Source organism: Eucalyptus grandis, chromosome 2, assembly GCF_016545825.1.
Source record: "Eucalyptus grandis isolate ANBG69807.140 chromosome 2, ASM1654582v1, whole genome shotgun sequence".
NCBI classification, from domain to species: Eukaryota; Viridiplantae; Streptophyta; class Magnoliopsida; order Myrtales; family Myrtaceae; genus Eucalyptus; species Eucalyptus grandis.
Window position 1 is genome coordinate 42,517,856 of NC_052613.1, and position 24,318 is coordinate 42,542,173.

Below are 24,318 nucleotides of genomic sequence, written 5' to 3' on the forward strand. Positions count from 1 at the left end.
AAAATTTCCATCGATAATTAAATTATTTCGATTAACTTATTAATTATTATAATTTTTTTTTTTTTGGCGGAATCAAGCAAACTCAATCCACATTTTTATTTTTTGCCGAAGGGATGGAGCCACGTTTCTCGACACTAGGAAAGGAAGCCTCGGCAGAAGACCAACGTAAGGACCCCAACCGCTTTCCACCAATTAATCAATCGCCGGTCAACAACAAAGAAAAAAAAAGAAAAGAAGGAGAAGAAATGCTGTCCCATTTCCATCTCCTCCCTCTCAAGTCGCCCCTCTCCTTCTCCTCCCATCTCCGCCCCCTCTCCCTCTCCTCCCTCTCCTCCCTCGCCTCCCAATCCCGCCGCCCCCCCCCGCCGCCGCCGCTCGGTCCTCCCCCCCGGCGGCTCTCCGTCGCATGCGACGCTAGGCCGGGCGGCGTCTCCATGGAGCCCCCCTCGCCGGACCCCCCCGCCTCCGCCTCCTCCGCCGCCGGCGCCACCGTCGAGTCGGTGACGCGCGATCTGCGGGACCAGAGCTTGGGGGATAAGGACGGGAAGAGGGGATTGAGGCTCGAGGATCTGAATTGGGACCATTCCTTCGTCCGGGCGTTGCCCGGGGACCCGAGGACCGACACGTTCCCGCGAGAGGTTTGGGTCTTTGCGTCCTGCTTTCGGCGTGTTTGATTTTGGGTTGCGCACTTGGGGATGTCTGGTGATTGCGGATTGACCGATGATGATAAAGGGAATTTGAACTGGGCATGGATACGGTGAGGCGTAGGGAGGTAGGTAGTATTCTTCGGTTAGTCGTACGATCGGCGTCGGAATGTCTATTCGAATAGTTGACTAGCATTCAATTCGGAGTTCGTGTCTTGCAGACGGATATAGATCTAGAAGCAGGGAAATTTAAGGAGGATATAAGGTGATGATAGGGCGTGGGAAGTGTTTGCTTTTTGTAAGCAATATCCCTTCCCACCATAGTGATGAGTTCTCTGAAATATATGAGGGCGTAGACTGATCCAAATGCACACTACATCTCTTAAAGCAGCGCAAAAAGGAGAATGTTGAGGCTGAAATGCTGCTACTCAAGATGGTTTGATTTTGGGGATTCATTAGAACTCAGTAGCACGTGGGTACGATCTACTGGTAGGTCGAATACACCATGTGAGATGGATATTTTTGTTAGTCAAAACTCGAGTTTTCGATGGAGTAGTAGATTGAAGTGCGGCGAATTAAGTTGCTGCAAGTCAGGAGTCAGCTATTGGATGCATGGGGTTTAAAAATATCAATTTAGTTTCTCATTGCATGATTAGCAGTGAATAAATGTGTTGGCTTAGTCTTGTGAGTGTATAATCGCACTAGGAGCAGGAGAGAGCAGAGAAATTTGGCAACAGCCTTGCATTAGGACGGTGGGGTTTAAGAAATGGCTGGACGTGTATTCTGCGAAGAAAGTACTATAACTTCTCTTCAACTTTAGCTATGCACTGAAGCTTTTACATTGATTGTCCAGCTAAATAAACAAAAGTTTTCATGTACTAATATTACCATTCTAGAGTAAATGCAGTTCTGTTCAGCTGGCAGCTGATCAGTCTAGCACTGATTCTGATAGACATTGGAAAAGAACTTAGGAGTCTAATCGTCTAAGATTGGCTTTAAGCCATTCCTTGCTTTGCAATGTCCACCTAAAACAAGCAAGAAGTATTGAAAAGCTGCCCCAAACAAGCTATAAATCTTTGTTTTCCATCACCCAGGCAATTTTTTGTGAATATGAACATTGAAGTATTAGTACTAACAGCCTGTTTGATAATTTCAATACACATTCAAAATTAATATCTTCAGCAATTAATAAATTTAAACGTGTTTGATAACCATAAATAGTTTTGACTTTAAAGATGCAATTAAATAAAAAATTCACTTAATTCACTAAGTAAGGAGGGCTTACCTATTCAATAGAAAAGGCAATGGAATAGGAAAGGAAATCTCCTATTACATTGTAACGGTTTAAAACCTATTAAGAATGTTCACCTAGGAAACACAGACACTTTTCGGAGCCTCCATGTTGGTGTCAAACAACTTGACATCTATCTGACACGCTGTCAACAGGCGTCGTACATTTCACATGCGGTCACGACACTGGAGTTTGGAATTTTGATACATGATTTCGACATGCACGGGGTCAATTTTAAAAATTTTCAATAATTTAGGGGTCAAAATGTAAATATAAAAAATATAAAACTAAAAAAAAAAAGGGAGAAAGGAAACCCTATCTTTTGATGGAGAAATGTGGATTTTTTTGACTTATTGTTAAATGTTAAATTTAATAGTGGAATGTGGATTGTTTTCTTTTCTCCTAGTTTTATGGATTATTGGAATGGAATATAGTTGAATTTGTCAAATTGAAATAATGAATAATATTAACAAATGGTGGATTAATGTTTTTAGCTTAAATTCATTATGGGTTCTTTTTTCTTATTTATTTATTTGTGGATTTGAATCGAATTAATTTGATTGAAATAATCATGAAAATGATAATTTGTCTATATAAAAATTTATTCTTATTATATAACGTGTTGGAATTCTCTATTTTTGAAAAATGACGTATTGGCGTGTCATGTCGTGTCGCGTTTAGCATGTCGGTGTTAGTGTTACTTAGATGTTCACAATTCCATATTTATTTAGCTATTATCACACACTGTTTTCATTCTCAGCACTTAAAGTGACCACAAATTAAAATCCAATCCTTAGATTTTCAGCACTCAACTTTCCGTTTTACCAAACATGCCCGAGGGGTGCACGAGAGAGAGAGAGAGAGAGAGAGAGAGAGATGACGTATTGGTGTATCATGTTGTGTCATTTCGCGTGCCACGTGTCGGTATCGGTGCTACTTAGATGTTTACAATTCCATATTTACTTAGCTATTATCACACAATGTTTTCATTTTCAGTACTAAAGTGGCCACAAATTAAAATCCAATCCTTTGATTTTCAGCACTTAACTTTCAGTTTTACCAAACATGCTCCCACGTGAGGATTTTTCGTGTTTGCTAATTCCCTATTGCTGGCCCTTTAGCATCATCTTTTTCTCATTGTAAATGCAGGTATTGCATGCTTGCTATACAAAAGTATCTCCTTCGGCTGAAGTAGAAAATCCTCAACTTGTTGCGTGGTCAGACTTAGTTGCTGAAGCACTTGATTTGGATCCTGAGGAGTGAGTTTTGCCCCTCTTGCACTTTTTTGTTGTCACATCTGAACTTATGTTATGGATTAAACAAGATCAAGAAATCTCTCTGCCTGTAAAGAAAAGTTTTCCCTAGAATTAAGAACAGAAGTTTAAAATTCTGATAATGTCTCTGGTATGCGCTGTTTCTTCATCACCCAACATGTTTTAAGCAGCATACTTTTATTTTTCAATGGGATAAATTCACTGTTATTCTGTTGAGAGCTTGATTTTGGCTTTGTCTTCATTTTTTCATTCTTGGAAGTTGAAAGTGTTTCTTGCATCAGACTGAGTCTCTCTAGTCATTGGGCTAATTGAGTTATTTATGGTTTCAGATTTCAAAGACCAGACTTTCCACTTTTATTCTCTGGTGCAGCCCCTTTGGTGGGAGCGTAAGTGCCGTTAAAATTTTTTGATCGCTTATCCCAACTTCAGTTAGGTCATTTGTTAGTTATATTCTGCTCATTCAGCCTATCTTATCTTTTCTTTGCTGCAGTTTACCTTATGCTCAGTGTTATGGAGGCCATCAATTTGGCACGTGGGCAGGTCAGTTGGGTGATGGTAGAGCAATAACTCTTGGCGAGATTGTTAATTCAAGATCGGAAAGGTGGGAGCTGCAGCTGAAAGGTGCTGGCAAGACCCCTTACAGTCGGTTTGCTGATGGACTTGCAGTTTTGCGTAGCAGCATCAGAGAGTTCCTTTGCAGTGAAGCAATGCACAGTCTGGGAATACCAACCACTCGTGCACTGTGTCTCGTAACAACTGGGAAATTAGTTGCTCGGGACATGTTTTATGAGTACGTTCATCTTGAACTTCCATTATGTAGATGTTTTACCATTTATGCCATTTGATAGTGAAAATAGGAAGCAGTGTTCATTGCTATTGTGATGCATCAGTAAAATCGAATGAATTTGGATGTTGTGGGACTGAGGATGAAGCTGACATTTCATTTATTTGATCGAGTACCTCTGTGCTCTTGTTCATGTTTATCTTTTAATTGCATGTGAGAAATGTCATGGACATTTTTGCTCATTGTTAATTCGGCTATTGTAATCATCCAATCTAATGCCTGATCAAATTTCCCTCTGAAATAGAGTTGGGGTGTAGAATTGGTAAAGCGTTTTATATAGGGTAGTGAATCCACATGCAGGAAAAAAAATTGAGGTGAATTTGTTTGTTTTTCTGAAGTGTGACAGGATTTTAACTTTCGTGCATCAGTTAATCTGAATGAGTTTGCATGTTGGGACACTGAGGTTGACAAATGAGGTGACAGCTCATTCATTTGATTGAGTATCTCTGTGCACTTATTCATGCTTGTCTTGGAATTGCATGTGAGAATTGCATGTGAGAAATGTCATTAAATTTTGCTCATCGTTAATTTGGCTAATGTAATCATCCAATCTAATGCCTGATTTTTATTCCCTCTGAAATAGAGTTGGAAGTGTAAAATTGGTGAAGTGTTTTGTAATAGCATATGCATATGCAGGAATATAGTTTAGATGAATTTGTTGGTTTTCCTGGAATTCAGTAAGACCGGATTTTAACTTTCTTGATTCTCACACCAGTGGAAATCCCAAGGATGAACCTGGTGCAATTGTTTGCAGAGTTGCTCCATCCTTCTTGCGATTTGGTTCTTATCAAATACATGCTTCAAGAGGAAAAGAGGACCTTGGCATTGTTTGTGCTTTGGCTGACTATGCTATAAGACATCACTTCCCACATTTAGAGAACATGAGTCGCAGTGAAAGCTTGTCTTTCAGCACAGGCAATGATGATCAGACAGTTGTGGATCTGACCTCAAACAAATATGCAGGTAGTTCATTTTGGAGAACTCCGTTCAGTTGCTATATCATAACCATATGGTATTCTGCTATGCATGATGAGTGACTTATGTTTCTTTTCTTTCTTTAAGTGATAAAGGTGCTATGAGTACTTTAACTGATTTGTGAAGTACGAATGATGTTCATGCTGTATAAGCTGGCAGGTCCTTTTGTCCTTATTGATTTATATTATAGTTTCTGCCTAACTATCCTCTGCAATTCCCAATCAATATGGATCAATTTAAAAAAAATGAATTGAAGAGCTTATCTTGATGGGATCAATCTTGTTGATATTGCATCTTACTCTAATAGAAGAGGGGCGTGATTTATAGAGTTTCTGAATTTCTATTTGCTACCTGGATCCTTGATTATCTCATTATCTGGAGTCTCTTGCTGCTGATGCGATAAGGGTTTTGGTTTGTGTCATGTTAATGATGAAATGTGATAAGTGGTTGGCCCTTGAAGAGCAGCTTTCAATTTGCATGGGAGTCTCTTTTTAAAAACTAAGTTGATGTCAAGGGGAATGCAATCAATTTTTTTGTCACAGGACTCGTGAGATTGGGATTTGAATCCTTTGTTTATTTTAGAGTTGTAGAGTATGTTAAAAATTGCCTTTTCTGGTGATGGTGCTTAAATCGCCATAACATGCAGCCTTAATGCTTCTTTACACGACTTACTGATCTATAGACAAAGGTTATCAGAATTTATGGCTAATATCTCTTTTCATCTGAATTGCCAATGATGTCAGCTTGGGCAGTGGACATCGCTGAACGTACTGCTTCCCTGGTCGCGAGATGGCAGGGTGTTGGTTTCACTCATGGTGTACTGAACACAGACAACATGAGCATTTTGGGGCTTACCATTGATTATGGTCCCTTTGGATTTCTGGATGCATTTGATCCAAGTTACACACCCAATACCACAGATCTTCCAGGGCGAAGATACTGCTTTGCAAATCAGCCTGATATTGGTTTATGGAATATTGCGCAGTTTGTCTCATCTCTTTCATCTGCTGAGCTGATTAATGACAAGGAGGCAAACTACGCCATGGAAAGGTATACCTCAGTCTTCGCTTTTCTTTCTTTGAAGAATATAATATGTCTACTTGCTGTTCATTCTAGACAATTTGTTGTACTGCAGATATGGGACGAAATTTATGGATGAATATCAAGGCATAATGACTAGAAAACTTGGCCTGCCCAAGTACAATAAACAGTTAATTAGCAAACTTCTTAGTAATATGGCTGTTGATAAAGTTGATTACACAAATTTCTTTCGGGCACTTTCAAATATCAAAGCCGATCTTAGCATTCCAGAGGATGAGTTACTGGTTCCACTGAAGGCTGTTCTACTTGATATCGGGAAGGAGCGGAAGGAGGCATGGATCAGCTGGGTGAAAATCTACATACAGGAGGTAGAATGATATATTGACTTTTCCCTCATAGTTTCCATATAGTAAAGATGACTTGTCCAGGGTGCTGTCATCTGCTCATTTTGGATGTAGCATAAATGTGCCATTTCATCTGAGCTAGTATTGGTCTTGCTTTTGACTGAAGTGTATTGGCAGACTCCTTATGTGCGATTAATGGACATACAATAGAATGAAGTTGCTTCCTTACAAGGAGGCATAGCTTTCTAAACTACTAAGAACAGGAGTACTAGTCAGAGTGAACTTCAAGAATCAAGACCTATATCTGCAATATAGTGCATCTGCAATTCTCTTGATTTGTTATTGAACTGCAAGTTCTGCCTGTATAATTACGGCATTGGATCTTTCCCAGTCTGATACATGGAGAGGATCTCTTATTTAAAGTCAGCATCATTGATAAAGCATATAATTGATGGGGAACTACTGGGCACTATATACTGAGAACTAGCCATTCCAGCATCATAATTTTCTTCTGTAGGCACCTGCTTTTTCCCTCATGAATATCTGCACTTCATTTAGCTTTTCTTATCTTGTTACACTAGTATATGTTCCACGCACTTTTTGTTGGTGAATTAACATTCATGTGTTTGCCACCAGCTGGTCAATAGTGAGGTGTCCGATGAAGAGAGAAAGGCTGCTATGAATTCAGTGAACCCCAAGTATGTCCTCCGGAACTATCTTTGCCAGAGTGCAATCGATGCAGCTGAACAGGGTGATTTTGGAGAGGTCCGGAGGGTGCTTAAGCTGATGCAGAGACCCTATGATGACCAGCCGGGCATGGAGAAATATGCTCGCCTTCCCCCAGCTTGGGCATATCGGCCTGGCGTTTGCATGCTCTCTTGTTCTTCATGAGTCTGTGCTGTTTCGTCACGATATATTCGAGTACCAGATGCTCTAGTATTTCCCGTTGTATATAGTACAGTCGAGTCAGATTTGTTTTTACAGCTGGAGGAAGTATGTGCCATAGCCATTCCCTGGTTTTCCGTTTGTAGGGGATCGGGGTTGGTTTATATTGTCGGAGAGATCTCCTTGTTATTCATTTCTTTTCTGTCGTATCAGTCTTTGCCACGACTACGAAAATTCTGTCTACAGAATTGCTGGATAATAGAAAGTGTACCCAACCTTGGCCTCTTGTATTTTTGGCGGCCTGAAAATTGAAACGGAGCTGTTGTGAAAGATTTTACCATGTGGTGCATAATGACTTAACTCTGTTTAAATGAGAAATTTTACAGTTGCCAATTTTTGGTTACGACGGTCTACCTATCCCTCAGCCGTAGATGGATTGTAGCGAGAGAATAGCGAAAGCGTTCTGGCAAAGATAAGAGGGGGAAATATTGAATGGATCGTTGTCAGGATAGAAGCTCGTGTACAATTCAACTCGTTTTGTTGAAAAGAATTCTCGTGAAAATGTTTTCGAAACTTTTCCACGTTTGAAACCACCGAAATGGTATTTGGTATATATATAGAGTGAAGCGGAGGACGGTTTTGGCAATTACCCAAAAGCTAGAAGGTCCGGTTACTGATTTCTCCATGTTACTTTCGACTTGGAAAGATTTGTTACTGTTGGGTCCCAAGAGAAAATTTTCATCTCAGTTTCAATCCCATTGCGGATCCCGTTACTCTCGAGCTAGATTTGCTGGAGGATAGGAGTGTCAAAATTGAACCGAAAATTATCCATTTTCTTGATATAATAATTTACATAGTCTCCGTTTTATCACTTATCAGAAAAACGATACCGAAAAATAATGGGGCACCCAAACGGTTCGGATTTCCGGCAAACGCCCGGTTGGAAGGTCAATCTGTGTTGATACTTGAGACAAAATTCACTCTCCTCATCCACAAAAACTAAACTGATCTCCTCGTAAGGCAAATCTAAAGCGCAAATGGGCACGCCTCATGGGTCAACTTGAAGAACCATTCTTGTGCTCTTGAGCTCTCATCTTCGCTTCACCGTTCGGCTCTCTCTCTCAGTCTGAAGGGAACTTGCCGTCCTGGGTGATTGGATACCCAACAAGTAAAACACTGCCCCCTTTCTTCTCTCTTTCGAATAATTGTTATCTGCCTCGTTTAGGGTTTCACAAAGTGCGAATGGTATGTACGACGGTAGATTTGGGAGATTGAGCTCTATATGTTGATGGGTCACAAAACTTGTTCGATGAAATGCCTCAACGAGCCTGTTTATCTTGTCTTTCCCTGCTCGAGTGAGGAAATGAGATTCTTAGCCAAAATGAGGAAACATGGAAAAGAGAGATAAAAAGGGTTGAGAATGTACTACGGGAGCTGAAGTGACATGTCAAAATGGCCAATAAGCTTGGCTCGTGAATTATGATGAGCAGAGCTGGGATGTTTAGGACGGTGGGCACAGGATGATGGGCGGTGGAATTAGCTCAAAGTATGCTCTTTTACTGCAGTTTGACTCGAAAGCTCCATGCCCATCTCTGACATCAAGCTGGGTCTTTCTTAGTTGATTAACTCTGGCTGAAAGCTTCTCAAAAACCTTGGCATAGTCAGAGCTTAACTGGACCTAAGTTGATAGTTGCCTGTAATAGATTAACGTGGTGCATTGAGTTTGTGTTGAGGGTGTATTTGAAATTCGAAATACAATGATAATGATCGCTGTGGATTTGATGAAATGTGATCTCCTTATGGCGATATCTATATTTTGAATTCAAATTCAAATTTACGCCTCGGTTGGGTTTATATGTTTACTTTCCCCCTCATAGAGTACAAATTAGGAAATTCTTGGAAGTATTTTGCTCTTGCTTTGTCACAATGTCAGCTTAGAAATGAAAGATGATGTGGTCAAATTAATGGGGCCATATGGTTAGCAGCGTCTCGAGGGCTTAATATACTGGAGTCAATTTAAACTTTCTAATAATATGATAAAGCATGGCATATACATGACAACTGTAGTTTTGCACTAATTCCGTCAAGGCAATTGACATACTTGTTGGACCTTTCCTGCAACTGTTAGATAAAGAGAAGTGAGTTTCAATCATTCATTCATTTTGGTTTCGGGATGAGTGCGCTTCCATTCTTTGTTCTAGTTTATGGACAATTGACAATTTGGACCATTTGGTCCTGCATGGTAATTGAACTGATGCCATTTGTTGGTTGTGCGCAAGGATCTAAGTTCTCTTATTTCTTTTTCTAGGGATGAAATCAGCGAGAATCATTGAGGTCTGTAGAATGGGCATCGTCAACTACTTGGATGCACTCAAGCTCCAAGAAAGACTAATTGCTGCTAGAAAGAGTCATAAAATTCCAGACACATTATTATCTTTGCAACATCCTCCCACTTATACCCTTGGGAAAAGAAGGACGGATCATAATTTGCTAGTCCCTGAGTCAGACCTTGGAAAGATGGGAGCTAAACTTTACTACACTCAAAGAGGCGGAGACGTTACATTTCATGGTCCGCATCAAGCCATCTTGTACCCCATCATTTCTCTCCGTGATATTGGTCTTGGTGCTCGGAAATATGTGGAAAAACTTGAGTTGACTATGATTGAATTAGCATCTCTGTATGGCGTGAGGGCTTGCCCAGGAAAATCAGGTGAGACTGGGGTTTGGGTTAGTGATAGAAAGATTGGTGCCATTGGGGTTCGTATATCAAACGGAATCACCTCTCATGGGCTGGCATTCAACATTAATCCTGATTTGAACTACTTTAAGCATATTGTCCCTTGTGGCATTGAGGATAAAGATGTCACGTCATTAAAGAGGGAGACTGACATGGTGCTTCCCACAGAAGAAGCGATTGAGGATCAGCTAATTTCTTGTTTTGTGACCCAATTTGGGTATACTAGCATTGTATGGAAGGACGAAGAATCTTTATTATGTGGTGATGAGGGGGATACTAGATGAAGGGTCATAAAAACCCTTTCGATTCATGTAAACTAACAACCTTATACCAACGAGACAGAATTTCCATTGATTTATTCCCAGGAAAAAAGAGTATGATTCTTTTGATTCATCATGAAATAGGTGCTGTTGCTGGTGGATATAGTTACATTTGAGGTACCTTTTTTCTACTAATTTGTCGTGCCTGATGTTCTTTTGGTTTGTCTATTTAGAATGGAAACTGATTAGCTCTTCAACAAGAATTTCAGCAGCAATTATCTGTATCGACCCTGCATTCTCTGTATTGTTGTTTTCATGAGAATAACTCAGCTATTAGCAAATTGCATTTTTCTATACATGAAGTGGCTAGCATATGATCCTGGACAAAGGGCTGACAAACCATGGTTTCCATGCTAAGAAGCTCTTTTCGCCAACTACATCGTACCCTACCCCTAGATTATCCTATTCTTTCTCCTTGCTCTGTCTCACCGGCCTGCCGGCCCATGAATTCTTCAGATCGGCCGTCTCTCCATTGTGGGACGTCTTGGCCAAAGCTACACCTAAACCTACTTTCGTTTCTGACAAAATCAACCAAGCCTAATCGGTCACGACATCTTTTTGATATTGATTGAATTTGAGGGACTTTCACTGACTGAATCCATCCATAAACCTAGATCCCAGTCGGATCCGATCCGATCCCAATCCCAGCAGTCAAACTCCTTCCTGACCCGGCTCACCTCCAGCTGGCTAGTTTGAAAGTGTTTACTTTACAGGGGTAATCTAGTAGCAGTACCGGTCCCGATGGTGATGTCTTCTATTATGTGATCAGAGTAGCATGATGCTTGCAGTTACAAGTTTTTCTTACATCTTCGGTTAACCAAAATATGCAAATGGTCCTAATTTGCACCACTATCCTTCAAAAGTTTCCGGCCGTAAGAAACTTTTCTGCTCCTTTCGTGTAGATTGAATATTTCCCAGCAGCCACCGAATAATTCACAATGGCTGTTAAAATCCAACTCCAGGAGGTTGCCTGGTTGATAGTGTCATTCTTTACAACCTTTTTAACAAATGCACACGAAGAACTTCTGAATGCTGATCAAACTTAAGCGATCACATTAGGGTTGTGAATATTTGGAAACATCAGCACAAATATGGTGATTGTCCAATATTATTCCCTCAACAAAGTAACTGTGGTGGTGGGGCTGCAGGAATATCTTCTTTTTGGATGTTGGACAGCTGAAGCCCATGTCTGAACGCAAGGTAACAAGCAGGTTTAAAGCGCATAAATGAGTAGAAAGAGACACGGTAATGGCTGACAAGCCAGCTAAGTGGAAAGGATAAAGATCATTCAGGGGAAGCTCGCAAGAAGAGGGATACCCACAGAGAATAGGCAAAAAGAAGTGAGGCAAATTGACAGACTTGGACAGAAGTGTGAAAATGGTCAAAGTAGAGGGGCTAGATTTCTGGCTTTTAAGTTGAGAAGCAGGCTCAACCAGCTAGATTTAGCTGCCATCTTGACTTAAGAGGACTGAATACAGAGAGGATAGAAAATAAAGCCACTGGCTTGGCCTCATCATGTGATCAGTCACATGAGAAAAGTAGCTTAACCATTTAAATTGGTCAGACATGTCAGAGAAATATTGTAATTAAAGGATGGGAATTATACTGGTCAAATAAGAAGTCACATGATTGCCTGAATATTATAACCCTTGATATTAGGCTTGTAAATCCGAATGCTCAATTTTCTTTAGTCGCAGATATTGATATGCACTTGATTCCTGATTTCATGTGGTTTCTTGAGTCCATTTACTTATATTCTGTTCCTCTTCATCCTCAATACTTATCTTTTCAATAATACGTGGAAGCTTTGATTAAGGAAAAAATCATTCCAGCCTTTGACCATCGAAAAGATCCTTTCACATTTTTATAAATTCAAAAAAAGTGGAAGGATTGGATCTATATAACACTCCTTCTCAAGCTTGAAGACATACTACCATAATAACTTCTGCGACATTTAGCTTTCATCTTCTGAACCACCTATTGTCTCTCTGACCACATTGCCATGGGAAGTAGCCGCAGATCTTTCGTTGCTGTGTTTTTGTCAATTCTTGCACTTTGCGTGATGTGCTCTCTGGTAGTAATACTTCACCAAGAGGCTGAAGATTTCCCAACGTTACACACAAAAGTGCCCAGGAGGATGCTGCTGTCGTCCACGATATTGTACATGAGTTTAAGCAAGACGGCTAACGGGAAGAGAGATCCTCAGAAGTTGGTGAAGGCTAATCTGAGGACAGCGCCAGCCAGCAAATCGAACCCGAGCCAGAACAACAAACCTCAGCACGGAAAGAGGAATAATTGAAGTCCCAAATAAACTTTCAGCATTTTTTCGTAGTAGTAGGGAAAATGGTAATGATAGGCCACGGTGCCATTTCTCGCATTCTTTCTTGTCCAAAGTCAAGTGATTCTTATGATTCTTCTGTAGTCAAAACTCGGAATTTAGCAGGTAACAAGGAGAAGTCTACTCACAGATTGCATAGAGTTTATCCTAGGCAGCCAGAGTAGAAATTTGCTTCGGAATTATTCTCCCAATTTCATTTTCTCTCTGATACAAAATGCAAGCTAATCAAGTGCCCTCAAGGGCGTCATTAGTGCATATGCTTCCTTCTAGTCTCTCCATCTGCATGTGCATTCATGTGATTGAGAGAACCCAGATCAGTGAGTATAATTCTCTTTCGACGCTTGCGTACATTCTCAGCCAACCTTTTTGTGATTGAAGACAAATCTCTTGAAGCTTCAGAGAGGTTGAATGAATGGGGTTCTAGGTACAGTTGTCAATATATGACGAAAATGAATAAAATTGCAAATCGCAATTGTCGTAGGCATAGGCAAGACCACTTTAGAAAGTGTCTCCAATCGTTTGGTAAGTGGAAGGAGCTATTGAATGCATTTTGCCGGACACAATTGGGATTAAGATGCTCCACAGTTCCCGGATCAACGCACTGATTCTTGGGTCCGTGAGTCTATTTCTCGCCACGCCTCGTGAGTTCTTGTGGCCCCAACATCCCCATGATAGCTGGGGTGACTGTTTTGAACCAGTCACAGGATTCGTCGTTCCGGGACTGCTTTCTCATAGTCATTCCATTCTTTGAACCAGTCAGAGGATTCGTCGTTCTGGGACCGCTTTCTCACGGTCATTCCATTCACCCCCCCGTAGAAATCCTCTTGCATCAACTACTGTTTAAAGAGGGAAAAGAAGAAGAAACCAACTCAAATTTTAATCACGCTTCGGTAGTTAGTATCAAGCACAGAGAAAATCAGACGAAATATAGCCAGAGATGGATGGAGCAGGGCGGTGGCGGCAGCCTCCCTGGCCATTAGATGTGCTCTGAACTTAGCCTGCGAAACTTATGGACACCAGATAATAAGACATAACAAAAAGTTTAGGCACTACTTTCCATCTCGCTCCTCCCGATTTAAATACTGAATTGGCCGCTGAGAATAGCGTACATCCTACCCATTAAAGTGAACATGTCCGGGCTTACAGTGGTACATTTTAATTTCCCTTCATTTACTTCTGCGTTCATATCGAAACATTTGCAATGGATGTGAACGGGGCATCTCCCTCCATTTATGAAACTTCCACCAAAGCACAGAAACAAATGAGGGCCCGGTAGTTTTCAGCAATTGATCGAACTTTCCATCACATTTCACTCTTAAAAATTCCGTTTTCCATGATGGACTTTTACTAAAAAATGAGAAGCTGTACGGATAATTCTCTGCTCTTCTTGAGTGGCCCTAACTTCGCCAAATAGCCCGTACAACGCGTCTTCTTCGAAGATTTTTCCAAGTTGGACGAATTCGCATCTCAGGACACGCTCCTACTGAATATATCTGCAATTCATACCAAATAGCCCGTCCATCAAAGTCGTTGCTGAGACTTCAAACGTGGGTCCTTTTCGTTTCCGTCTTATCATGCTCATTTTCCAAGGTTAGAACCTTGCTTTGTGTCCACGTCATGGAAATTAGCACAAGCCGGGGCGTTTATTATTCAACTCATTGACGCCGAAAGATTCTTGGGGCGACCTGGGAGTCACTTGCCCCGTAATCGTCCAATCGTGGTGGAATGGGATGTCGCCGTGGCCGGAGGGAATTAGTCGGGTGCTTCATTCAACATCACACAAAAATTCTATAATTCGACCCGATGAAGGAACCACAAAATTCCGTATGAAATTAGTACATTGATCAAGTACGGTGCGCATACTGATCAAGGACGTGTGCACCAGAATTGCAACCTTAATCGGTACCTTCACCGACCAAAAAAAAGAATCGGTATCTTCACCCGTATATTCCGCACAATAAGACTACCAGCAGAATTTTCAGCCAATAGCTCGAGCCGTATTGACCAAAAAGAAGATGAAAAGTCTTCAGTGGAGTCTCCTTAAATGCCCGCCCAAAAATGCAGCACAGTTAGTTAGGTGTATGCAGCAATTGCCGATCTCATCAGTCATCACATCCCTTGGCTGATTCACAAAGACTTCGTTGACCTCAAAACTCCATAGCCACAACCTTCTTCCTCTCTTCTGGCTAAGTTCAATCAAACTCATTCTTGAGTCGAAGAATTTCATGTTTGATAACTAAATGAATCCTCCATCGATGTCCCCTGTTTCGATTCATCATACCCTCTTTTTCTTGCTGTTTCTAATTCCACGTCCTTCTCTAGCCCAAGAGAACATACCAGTTGGATCTTCTCTAACCGCCACGAATGGCAACTCTTCTTCATGGCTCTCTCCTTCTGGAGACTTTGCATTCGGCTTTCACTCCTTATCCGACGGCGACACCAAGAAAAACCAGCTCTTCTTGCTTGCCATCTGGTACAACAAGATACCTTCTAAAACAATCGTCTGGTTCGCAAATGAAGACCGTCCTGCCCCCGAAAATTCGAAGCTAACACTTGATTCTGATTCGGGTCTCGTCCTCACCAATCCACAGGGTGGAGAGCTGTGGAAACCTGACACCGTCATCGGCACCGTCTCACACGCTGTGCTCAATGATACAGGCAATTTCATGATCCTGGACTCCAGTTCAGATGTTAAATGGCAGAGCTTCGACAATCCTTGCGACACGTTGCTTCCGTCGCAAGTGCTCGGAAAGGGCAAAAGTCTCTCCTCCCGTCAATCGGAGGAGAGCTTTTCCAGGGGGAGATTCCAACTTCGGATGCGCGAGAGTGGAGACCTCGTGCTTAACACTATCAACCTGCCTTCCGACTATGCCAACGAGGCTTATTACAGCACCGGGACAGACGGCAGCTCTAATGCGTCCACCGCGGGGAAAGAACTCGTGTTCAGCAACTCAGGTTCCCTGTTCGTCTCGAGAGCAAACGGCGAGAGGTTACTCCTCTCGCAGGGGGGCATATCTCCCGCGTCTGATTCTTATCACAGAGTCACCCTGAACTTTGATGGGGTCCTTACTCAGTATGTGCACCCCAAGAATTCTGGTTCCAGCGGAAGCTGGGCAACGCTATGGTCGCAACCTGATGACATATGTGCCAAAGTTCAGGTACGTGATGGAATCGGCGTTTGTGGGTACAACAGCATTTGCACTATGGGTGAGAATAATAGGCCAAAATGCGACTGCCCAGAAAAATTCACCTTGCTCGATCCCAGTGATAAGTATGGCAGTTGCAGGCCTAATTTCACGCAGAGCTGTGCGGACGATCAGGAAAGGACGAAGCTTGGTCCGATGGAGGACCTGTACGGGTTCGAAGAACTCATGAACACAGATTGGCCAACCTCCGATTATGCACTATTGCAGCCTTTCGGTGAAGAAGAGTGCCGGAACTCATGCTTGCATGACTGCATGTGCGCGGTGGCGGTTTGGAGGGGCGGCCAGAGTTGCTGGAAGAAGAAGCTTCCGCTCTCCAATGGGAAAATTAACCCTACCCTCAATGGGAAGGCCATGATCAAAGTCCCGAAGCGAGACTTTCGTCCTACTTACTTCCCGCTCCCGGAGCCGAAGGCAAGGGATAAAGAGCCAAAATCTTTGGTTTTGGTAGGATCAGTGCTTTTGGGATCTTCTGTTTTTGTGAATTTTGTACTATTCGGCGCTTGCATGGTGTTTTTCCTAATCTACCGCAAGCAACTCAAGAAAGTATCCACGAAAGGGAATGTGGTGGAGACGAATTTGCGCCATTTCACTTATCAGGAGCTCTTCCGAGCCACGGATGGGTTCAAGGAAGAGCTAGGGAGGGGAGCTTTCGGGATTGTTTACAAAGGGGTGATTTCAAACAATGTAGCGGTGGCTGTGAAAAAGCTGAGTAGCATGATGCAGGACAAGGAGAAGGAGTTCAGAACCGAAGTGAATGTGATCGGTCAGACCCATCACAAGAATCTGGTCAGATTGCACGGCTTCTGTGATGAAGGGCAAGAAAGACTGCTGGTTTATGAGTTCTTGAGCAACGGCTCGCTGTCAGACCTTCTCTTTGCAGGAGATCCAAGGTTGAAAACCCCCTGGAATCTGAGATGCCAGATCGCTTTGGGAGTTGCCAGGGGACTAATGTACTTGCACGATGAGTGCCCGACGCAGATCATCCACTGCGACATAAAGCCGCAGAACATCCTCCTCGACAACAATTGTGTCGCTAAGATCTCCGATTTTGGGATGGCCAAGCTCCTGATGATGAACCAGAGCTACACGAAGACGAACGTCCGAGGGACGAGAGGGTATGTTGCTCCCGAGTGGTTCAGGAACTTGCCCATCACCGTGAAAGTGGATGTGTACAGTTTCGGAGTCCTGCTTCTCGAGATAATCTCTTGTAGGAGTTGCTTGGCAAGCGAATCAAGTGGGGAAGAAAGAGAGATAGACGCCTTGACCGATTGGGCTTATGATCGCTTCATGGAGGGAAGGTTGGATGCACTAGTGGAAGGCGACGCACAGGCTCTACGAGACACAGAGAAGCTGAAGAATCTGGTCATGGTCGCATTCTGGTGTATTCAAGAGGAACCCTCTTTGAGGCCGACGATGAGGAAGGTGACGCAGATGCTAGAAGGCGCGGTTGGAGTGCCTGATCCTCCATGTCCATTCCCTTTCAGTAGCTGCAACACTACGATCGTTCCATAAAGTCATGTTGGTTTCCGTTTTCATACATAGGGGCTGAACTCTGTGTTCATTACATGTTAGTACTCTTATCGTGCTATAATAAGCGTGTTATTTACTATTTTGTTGATTCAAGTTTAGCACGCCAATTATAAGAATCTTGACCAGCCTGAATATATCTGTACGAGATTTTCTTCCTTCGTTGGCGGTGAGTAGACAGATCTGCACCAGCGAAGGCAGATCAATTTCTCGATGCAATGGGTTTTAGATGTGAAAAATTACAAACAATTCAAGCAATTCTAATTCTTGAAACACTCTAAACTATTTTGTGACCTATATCTCGTATGGAGCACCGCTATTCTCCAGCTCTCCCATCAGTCACCAATCAGTCATAACCTTTTTGCCAGAGCCAAAGGTACTGAGACATTCATATGCTAGAATAGAAGCTACCATAAGCTTTTCGATTTTTAGTTTCTTTTGCTTTTCCAAGTTCTACTGTATTTTGCATGCGTTGTTGAATGCGTTGTTGAATGACGGCTAGGACGGAATTAGTACGTGCAAATGCATAGCCAATGCATATGAGCAGAGTGACTGGTTCATGTGGTTCCTGAAACTCTAAGATGCATAAAACACGATCTGCTGTATGTGCAAAATAGCCATTGTCATGTTCCTCTTCTTCAGGTAATAACTCGCCGACTAATGAGATAATATAGGTACGTTCCTGAAGTCATGTTGAGCCTGCAGGGCATATCGGACGACATTTTAGACATTTGTTGCAACTTTCTCCAATTGAATTTCTGTGCATCTGTGCTTAATGCAGATTATTTACAGAAAGTCCATGGTGATTTGTGGAAATAGCAGTGATTCTAATATCCTGGTCATATAGGATGTCACTGACATGCAATCTTAAGGCGTGGCTCTCATGTGGAAGAAAAGAAAAGCAGCAAAATGAACATCATACCTTTCTATTCCATTCTGCTCTGCTTAGGCCTTTTCTTTAATAGAAAACGGTATGATACTCCGAGCTTTCTTTCCTGAGTGTAAACAGTCCGTGCATCCAACAATCAAAGGGTAATACTCCACAGAGAACGTATAGATGTACAGAAACTACTTTTCTTTTCGATGGTGTCATAAGTAACTATCGAGTTTTGTTTTTGTTCCAAGTTTTTCGTTGCCCGTCCCAATTCCTGATGTGCACTGTTAGGAGATATCTCCAATTGTGACCCACAGAGATGGTCTGACCAACAGCTGGTTCATCACGTTGGGGAGAGTAGCTTTCCAGTAATTGCTGATCACTACGAAATTTCCAAGTCAAAGATTTTTGTCTTCTAAGTCATGGAATTAGGTAAACTTCCCCGGTCCTTCTATTCGACTAATCAACGCTAGAAAATCAAGAAAAAATGAACTCATCAATGTTAGACAATTCAAAGTACGGATCAAATTGACCAAGAAATCAATGCGTGGCCTGATAACTGCATTCATAATCAGGACCACTTACTGTTTCAATGCAATGGCCTGGCTTATCGGTAAGATGCTTGAGTGACACATAATTTTGGTTCTGCAGTCCAGACGATTGCCTAGCCTTTTTGAATTGGCGCACCGAGCGCTGTATGCTCTAAAGCCTCTCTCTGTCACTACACACGCCCATGCCCTTTTCTATATCAGAAAAAAATGACTCCGCTTAATGCTCTCCCAATGCTGCCGGAGACTAGAGCGATGTATATAGTCTTGGTTCCACGGTCCAATCTCAGTTCTTAAGATTCTTCAGAAGTTGAAACTCATAAAATGTAACATGCGACATGCAGAGTAGCTTGAACGGAGTAGCCGTCGAAATCGATTAGTCTAAGTTTTTGCAGACTTTGTCACCCATACAATCAAATCTTCTGGTTTCCATGAGCAGAGTGGCCGGAACTTTGAAAATAATTCCGCCTTCTAGATGATTGATAATCAATCAAGGTCTCGCGTGCCATTAAGATCTGCTGGTTAATTAGTTTAGATTTTTCTATAAAATCGATGATAAATCAACTTGTTCATTTAGGAATGCATGCCATATAACTAGCTATTATAAATGTTAAGATGATATAAATTGTTAGGGGATATTTTTATCTAGATTACGTACTTATGTAATGAGCTTTTGTGCACCAGTAATTTAAGCGCTCCGCTTGTATAAGCAGTTCCTAATTATATCAAGCTTTCCCAATAATATCATGCTACTTTCCATTAGGCAATTTAAAGTATGATGGTTATATATATTTTGTAGTCCTGTTCATCTTGATACTTTCAAGTCTTTATGAACTTCCTATTCTTCTAGGCTTGTTCATCTTTTCTTTTACATAGGTCCTTGATGCAGATTTGAGTATTTCCAGAAATATAGAGAACATTTGCATTATTTAAGCTCGTAAAATATTTGTGGATCATTTTGTCAATTTCAAAATATCATATAAGGTTTTCTCAACAAAATCAAATATGAGTTGTTTTGCTTCAATAAATCTTTATGCAAAATAGAAGTATTCATTTAATCTACTATGACAATTCAAATACTAATGGTCAAGTCCATCAATCAATCTTTGTCAAATCGTGGCATCAACGGTTCTTTTCATTGATCAACTATACGATATATTGCTCAGTGACAAGTTGACTAAGATTTCCTTTGGTAATATCTCTACTTATTATTAATTGAGCAATTTGTTTCGTGAGAATATCCTATAACTAGTATGCATATCTAAAAATCCTCGACCGGTTTCACAGTAATAATGAGCATCAAACTATTGTCCTCTAATATCAAAGATCAAATCCAAAATCCATCTCATAAACCAGAATACATTCTATAAACCGAACATATAACCTTTGACAACTAAGCATATCCGCCAGAAATACTTTGTGCAAAATATTTCTCAAATCATTTTAGAAATTATTTCATAAACGAGATGCAATGTAAGAATTGAGTAAAAGCTACTTCAATTAAGAATATGTTAAATTAAACTTAATCACTAACAAAATCACTTCCATGCGTCAATAAGTTGCTAGCACAACGTAGATATTCCAAATTATTTGCAATGCGGAGCTCAAGTGTGAAATTTTAAATTTTCCCTCCGACTAAAGCTATACTTCAAATTGACTCTCATCAAACCTTATAGTTCCTCAATGCCTTAATTTATGATTTCCATATATATATTTTTTTTTGGTAAGGATGATTTCCAGCTATATTTTGATTTTTTTTCCTTACCAAAAAAAAATTTGGATACCATAGTTTAAATTTCACATAAGTTTGAATTTATATCATAATTCCGAAAAATACGTCAATTAAATGAATAAATGATTTAAATCCTCAGCAATCATTGCGAAAGAAAAAAAATCTGACTGTGGAGGTTCCGATTTACGTGCATTGCTTTCCTCTCTTTTCTTTTCTTCTCTTTCTTTCCCCACCCTGTTCCTGCGTCCTCACTTTCCATTTCGGGGTTGAGCTGGGTGTCCACTTTTCTCTATTTTCTTTTTTAATGGTCCCAGAACTTTTGACTAAGTCAAAGTCCACATAGTACAGTTGACTGCTTTCCCGTGTTGACTGCCAATCTCTTCCATCCAAGCACGGAAATAGTGTAGGCCGTGTGGTTTTCAACTTTTCGGCAACTGATCGATTTCTTCGTCACATTAAACTATTGGATTTCCGTTTGGCACCTTAAACTTCCATGCCAGCCGATGGCTCAAGCCGGTCTATGCCAGCCGATGGCCACCAGCCGGTCTATCTTCTCTTGGCTGAAAGAAGATGAAAAGTCTTCAATAAAATCTGCTTAAATGACCGACCGATAATGCAGGACAGTAGGTGGCTGCATGAGTTATCGATATCCCATCACGTTCCTCGGCTGATTCGCGAAGACTTCGTTGGCCTCAAACTCCATTTGCCACAACCTTCTTCCTCTTTTCTGGCCAAGTTCAAATCCATTCTCGAATTGGATACTTTTTCACGTTCGATAACCAAATGAATCCTCCATCATCGTCTCCTGTTTCAATTCATCATATGCTCCATCTTTGGCTCTTCCTATTCCCCGTTCTTTGTGTAGCTCAAACTAACATAACTGTTGGATCTTCTTTAACTGCCGCAAATGGCAACTCTTCATGGCTTTCTCCTTCTGGAGACTTCGCTTTCGGCTTTCGATCATTGTCCAACGGTAACAACGCCAAGGACGAGCGACTCTTCTTGCTTTCCATTTGGTACAACAAGATACCTTCGAAAACTGTCGTCTGGTTTGCGAATGGAGATCGTCCTGCACCTGAAAATTCGAAACTAGCGCTCACTTCCAACCTGGGGCTCGTCCTCACCAATCCTCAAGGCGAGGAATTGTGGAAATCGGAGAGCATTCTCGGTGATGTCTCACTCGCCATTTTCAATGACACAGGCAATTTTGTGATTCTTGATTCGAAATCGGAGAAACTATGGCAGAGCTTCGAAGACCCCGTGATACGTTGCTCCCTTCGCAGACGCTGGGAAGAATGAACTCCTTGCCTCTCGTCGATCAGAGGAAATCTTCTCCAGAGGGAAATTCCAGCTTCGGATGCTCGACAGGGGAGACCTCGTGCTCAACACGATAAACCTGCCTTCCAATCGTGCTAACGAGGAGTACAACATCACCAAAACTGCTGGTGATTCGAACAGATCGGCCTCGTCGGGGAAAGAACTTGTGTTTAGTGACTCGGGATCTCTGTTTGTTTTGAAGGAAAATGACGAGGAAGTTTACCTCTCACAGGCGAAGGTGCCTTCGGCGTCGGATTTTTATCTCCGAGTGACGTTGGACTTCGATGGGGTTTTGACACAGTATGTGCACCCCAGGAACTCAAATACTGACGGAAACTGGAGCATCCTCTGGACCCAACCCGACAACATATGCTCAGCCATTGTTTCTAAAAATGGCATCGGAGTTTGTGGGTACAATAGCATTTGCACTCTCGGAGAAAATAACAGGCCGAACTGTAGATGCCCCGACCGATACACCTTGGTCGATCCCAGTGATGAGCATGGTAATTGCGTACCGAACTTCACTTTGAGTTCTTGTTTGGAAGATGAGGATAAGCGGAACCATGGTTCGGCCGAGGACATCTACGCTTTCGTGGAGCTTAAGAATACAGCTTTTCCACCGGCCGGTTATGAGATGTTGGCTCCTTTCTCTGAGGATGAATGCAGAAACTCGTGCTTGCACGACTGCATGTGTGCGGCGGCTGTTTACAGAGATCGCGTGAATTGCTGGAAGAAGAGGCTCCCTCTCTCCAATGGGAGAGTCGACCCCCAGTTTAATGGGAAGGCCATGATCAAAGTCCCGAAAAGCGACCTCCCTCTACCTCCCACGAACGATTCCAAATTCCCAATCCCAGAGCTGAAGGTGAAAGAGAAAATCCCAGGACTTGGATTTTGGCAGGATCATTGCTTTTGGGAACTTCTGTTTTAGTTAACATCCTCTTCATTGGTGCGAGCACTCTGGGTTTTTGCGTCATCTACCGCAAGAAGCCTGAGAAAATAAACCTTAGAGAAAATCTAGTGGAGACGAATTTGCGGTGTTTCACTTACCAGGAGCTCTTCAATGCCACGGATGGCTTCAAGGAAGAGCTAGGGAGGGGAGCCTTCGGGATTGTTTATAAAGGGTTTATTCCTAGTGATGTAGCGGTTGCTGTGAAGAAGCTGACTAACGTATTTCAGGACAAGGAGAAGGAATTCAGAACCGAAATGAATGTGATCGGTCAGACCCATCACAAGAATCTGGTCAGGCTACTCGGCTTCTGCGATGAAGGGCAAGAGGTTGCTGGTTTACGAGTTCTTGAGCAACGGCACGCTGTGGAGCCTTCTCTTTACTGGTGAATCCAGACCCAGTTGGAACCAAAGATGCCAAATCGCTTCAGCAATTGCCAGAGGACTGCTCTACTTGCATGAAGAGTGCACCATGCAGATCATCCACTGCGACATCAAGCCACGGAACATCCTCCTCGACGAGTACTACAACGCGAGGATCTCCGATTTCGGATTGGCCAAGCTCCTGAAGATGGACCAGAGCTATACTCTCACAAACATCAGAGGAACAAGAGGGTATGTCGCTCCTGAATGGTTCAGGAGCTTGCCGATCACCGTGAAAGTAGATGTTTATAGCTATGGGGTGTTGCTGCTGGAGATAATATGTTGTAGGAGTTGTTTGGGGGGCGAATTGGGTGGAGAAAGAGAGAGAGAGCTGTTGACTGATTGGGCTTACGATTGCTTTAAGGATGGAAAATTGGATGCTCTCGTGGAAGGCGACATCGAAGCTTTGAGTGAGAGGGAGAAGCTGAAGAATTTGGCGATGGTTGCGTTTTGGTGCGTACAAGAGGACCCGTCATTGAGGCCAACTATGAAGAAGGTGACTCAGATGCTGGACGGAACAGTGGAAGTGCCGGTCCCTCCATGTCCATTCGCTTTTAGTAGCTGCACCACCATCATTCCTAAATGAGAGCTGAGCTTCAAGCTATGAACTTTAATCTACTTATGCTATGATGGGCATACCATACTCCACCGCTTGTTTTGCAGCTTGAAGTGTTGCAATTTGTCTTCTTTGCAGTGTATTGACTCTAAAACGTGCAACATAGTGATGCAAGTTCTTTTTCAAATGAGTATTGTAAATCTCATATGTCTTGAATAGATTTTCTGCACTTGTTGAATCTAATAATGATTAAGATGTGGGACTTCCGGTGTTAAACATTGAAATTTTGTGTCACGCTGGACATTGTTAAATGTTTTGGAGTATTTCATGAAGTTTATAATGTTATCTATGGATCAATGGTGCATAATGTCACGGTCTGGAGAGCACTCGTGTCACGGTCGGGGCTGATAGCCCTCGGCTCAGGACTGTGGCGTGTACTATCTTTGCTTTCGGTGGTGTACCCGGCCGACTCAACCAACTCCGTTTGTTCATCGGTT

General features: G+C 42.1%; 3 protein-coding genes and 1 pseudogene across 3 annotated transcripts; all 4 read left to right on the top strand.

Moving 5' to 3' along the window:
- The first annotated feature begins 230 nt into the window (after window positions 1-230).
- Window positions 231-7,650, top strand: LOC104432962 (protein adenylyltransferase SelO). Its single transcript, XM_010045568.3, has 8 exons — window positions 231-638; window positions 3,085-3,194; window positions 3,539-3,595; window positions 3,700-3,999; window positions 4,769-5,016; window positions 5,772-6,078; window positions 6,164-6,437; window positions 7,050-7,650. Exons 1-8 carry the CDS (start codon window positions 246-248, stop codon window positions 7,302-7,304), a joined length of 1,944 nt encoding a protein of 647 aa, XP_010043870.2. The 5' UTR covers window positions 231-245; the 3' UTR covers window positions 7,305-7,650.
- A 165-nt stretch (window positions 7,651-7,815) lies between these two features.
- LOC104432963 (octanoyltransferase LIP2, mitochondrial) lies at window positions 7,816-10,555 on the top strand. The gene is made up of 2 exons (XM_018868897.2): window positions 7,816-8,466; window positions 9,607-10,555. Exon 2 carries the CDS (start codon window positions 9,609-9,611, stop codon window positions 10,317-10,319), a length of 711 nt encoding a protein of 236 aa, XP_018724442.2. The 5' UTR covers window positions 7,816-8,466; window positions 9,607-9,608; the 3' UTR covers window positions 10,320-10,555.
- A 4,154-nt stretch (window positions 10,556-14,709) lies between these two features.
- Window positions 14,710-17,587, top strand: LOC104429318 (G-type lectin S-receptor-like serine/threonine-protein kinase LECRK3). The gene has a single exon (XM_039307912.1). The coding sequence runs from the start codon at window positions 14,934-14,936 to the stop codon at window positions 17,409-17,411; it is 2,478 nt and encodes an 825-aa protein (XP_039163846.1). The 5' UTR covers window positions 14,710-14,933; the 3' UTR covers window positions 17,412-17,587.
- Window positions 17,588-21,363: 3,776 nt separating this feature from the next.
- LOC120290726 lies at window positions 21,364-24,064 on the top strand (annotated as a pseudogene).
- The last annotated feature ends 254 nt before the right edge of the window (window positions 24,065-24,318 follow it).

Bases quoted from the DNA above. Each gene is read 5' to 3' on its own strand.
- LOC104432962 (XM_010045568.3), top strand. From the start codon at position 246: ATGCTGTCCCATTTCCATCTCCTCCCTCTCAAGTCGCCCCTCTCCTTC. The intron at 3,195-3,538 runs GTGAGTTTTGCC...TTATGGTTTCAG, and splicing joins CTTGATTTGGATCCTGAGGA to ATTTCAAAGACCAGACTTTC. The intron at 3,596-3,699 runs GTAAGTGCCGTT...TCTTTGCTGCAG, and splicing joins GCAGCCCCTTTGGTGGGAGC to TTTACCTTATGCTCAGTGTT.
- LOC104432963 (XM_018868897.2), top strand. From the start codon at position 9,609: ATGAAATCAGCGAGAATCATTGAGGTCTGTAGAATGGGCATCGTCAAC.
- LOC104429318 (XM_039307912.1), top strand. From the start codon at position 14,934: ATGAATCCTCCATCGATGTCCCCTGTTTCGATTCATCATACCCTCTTT.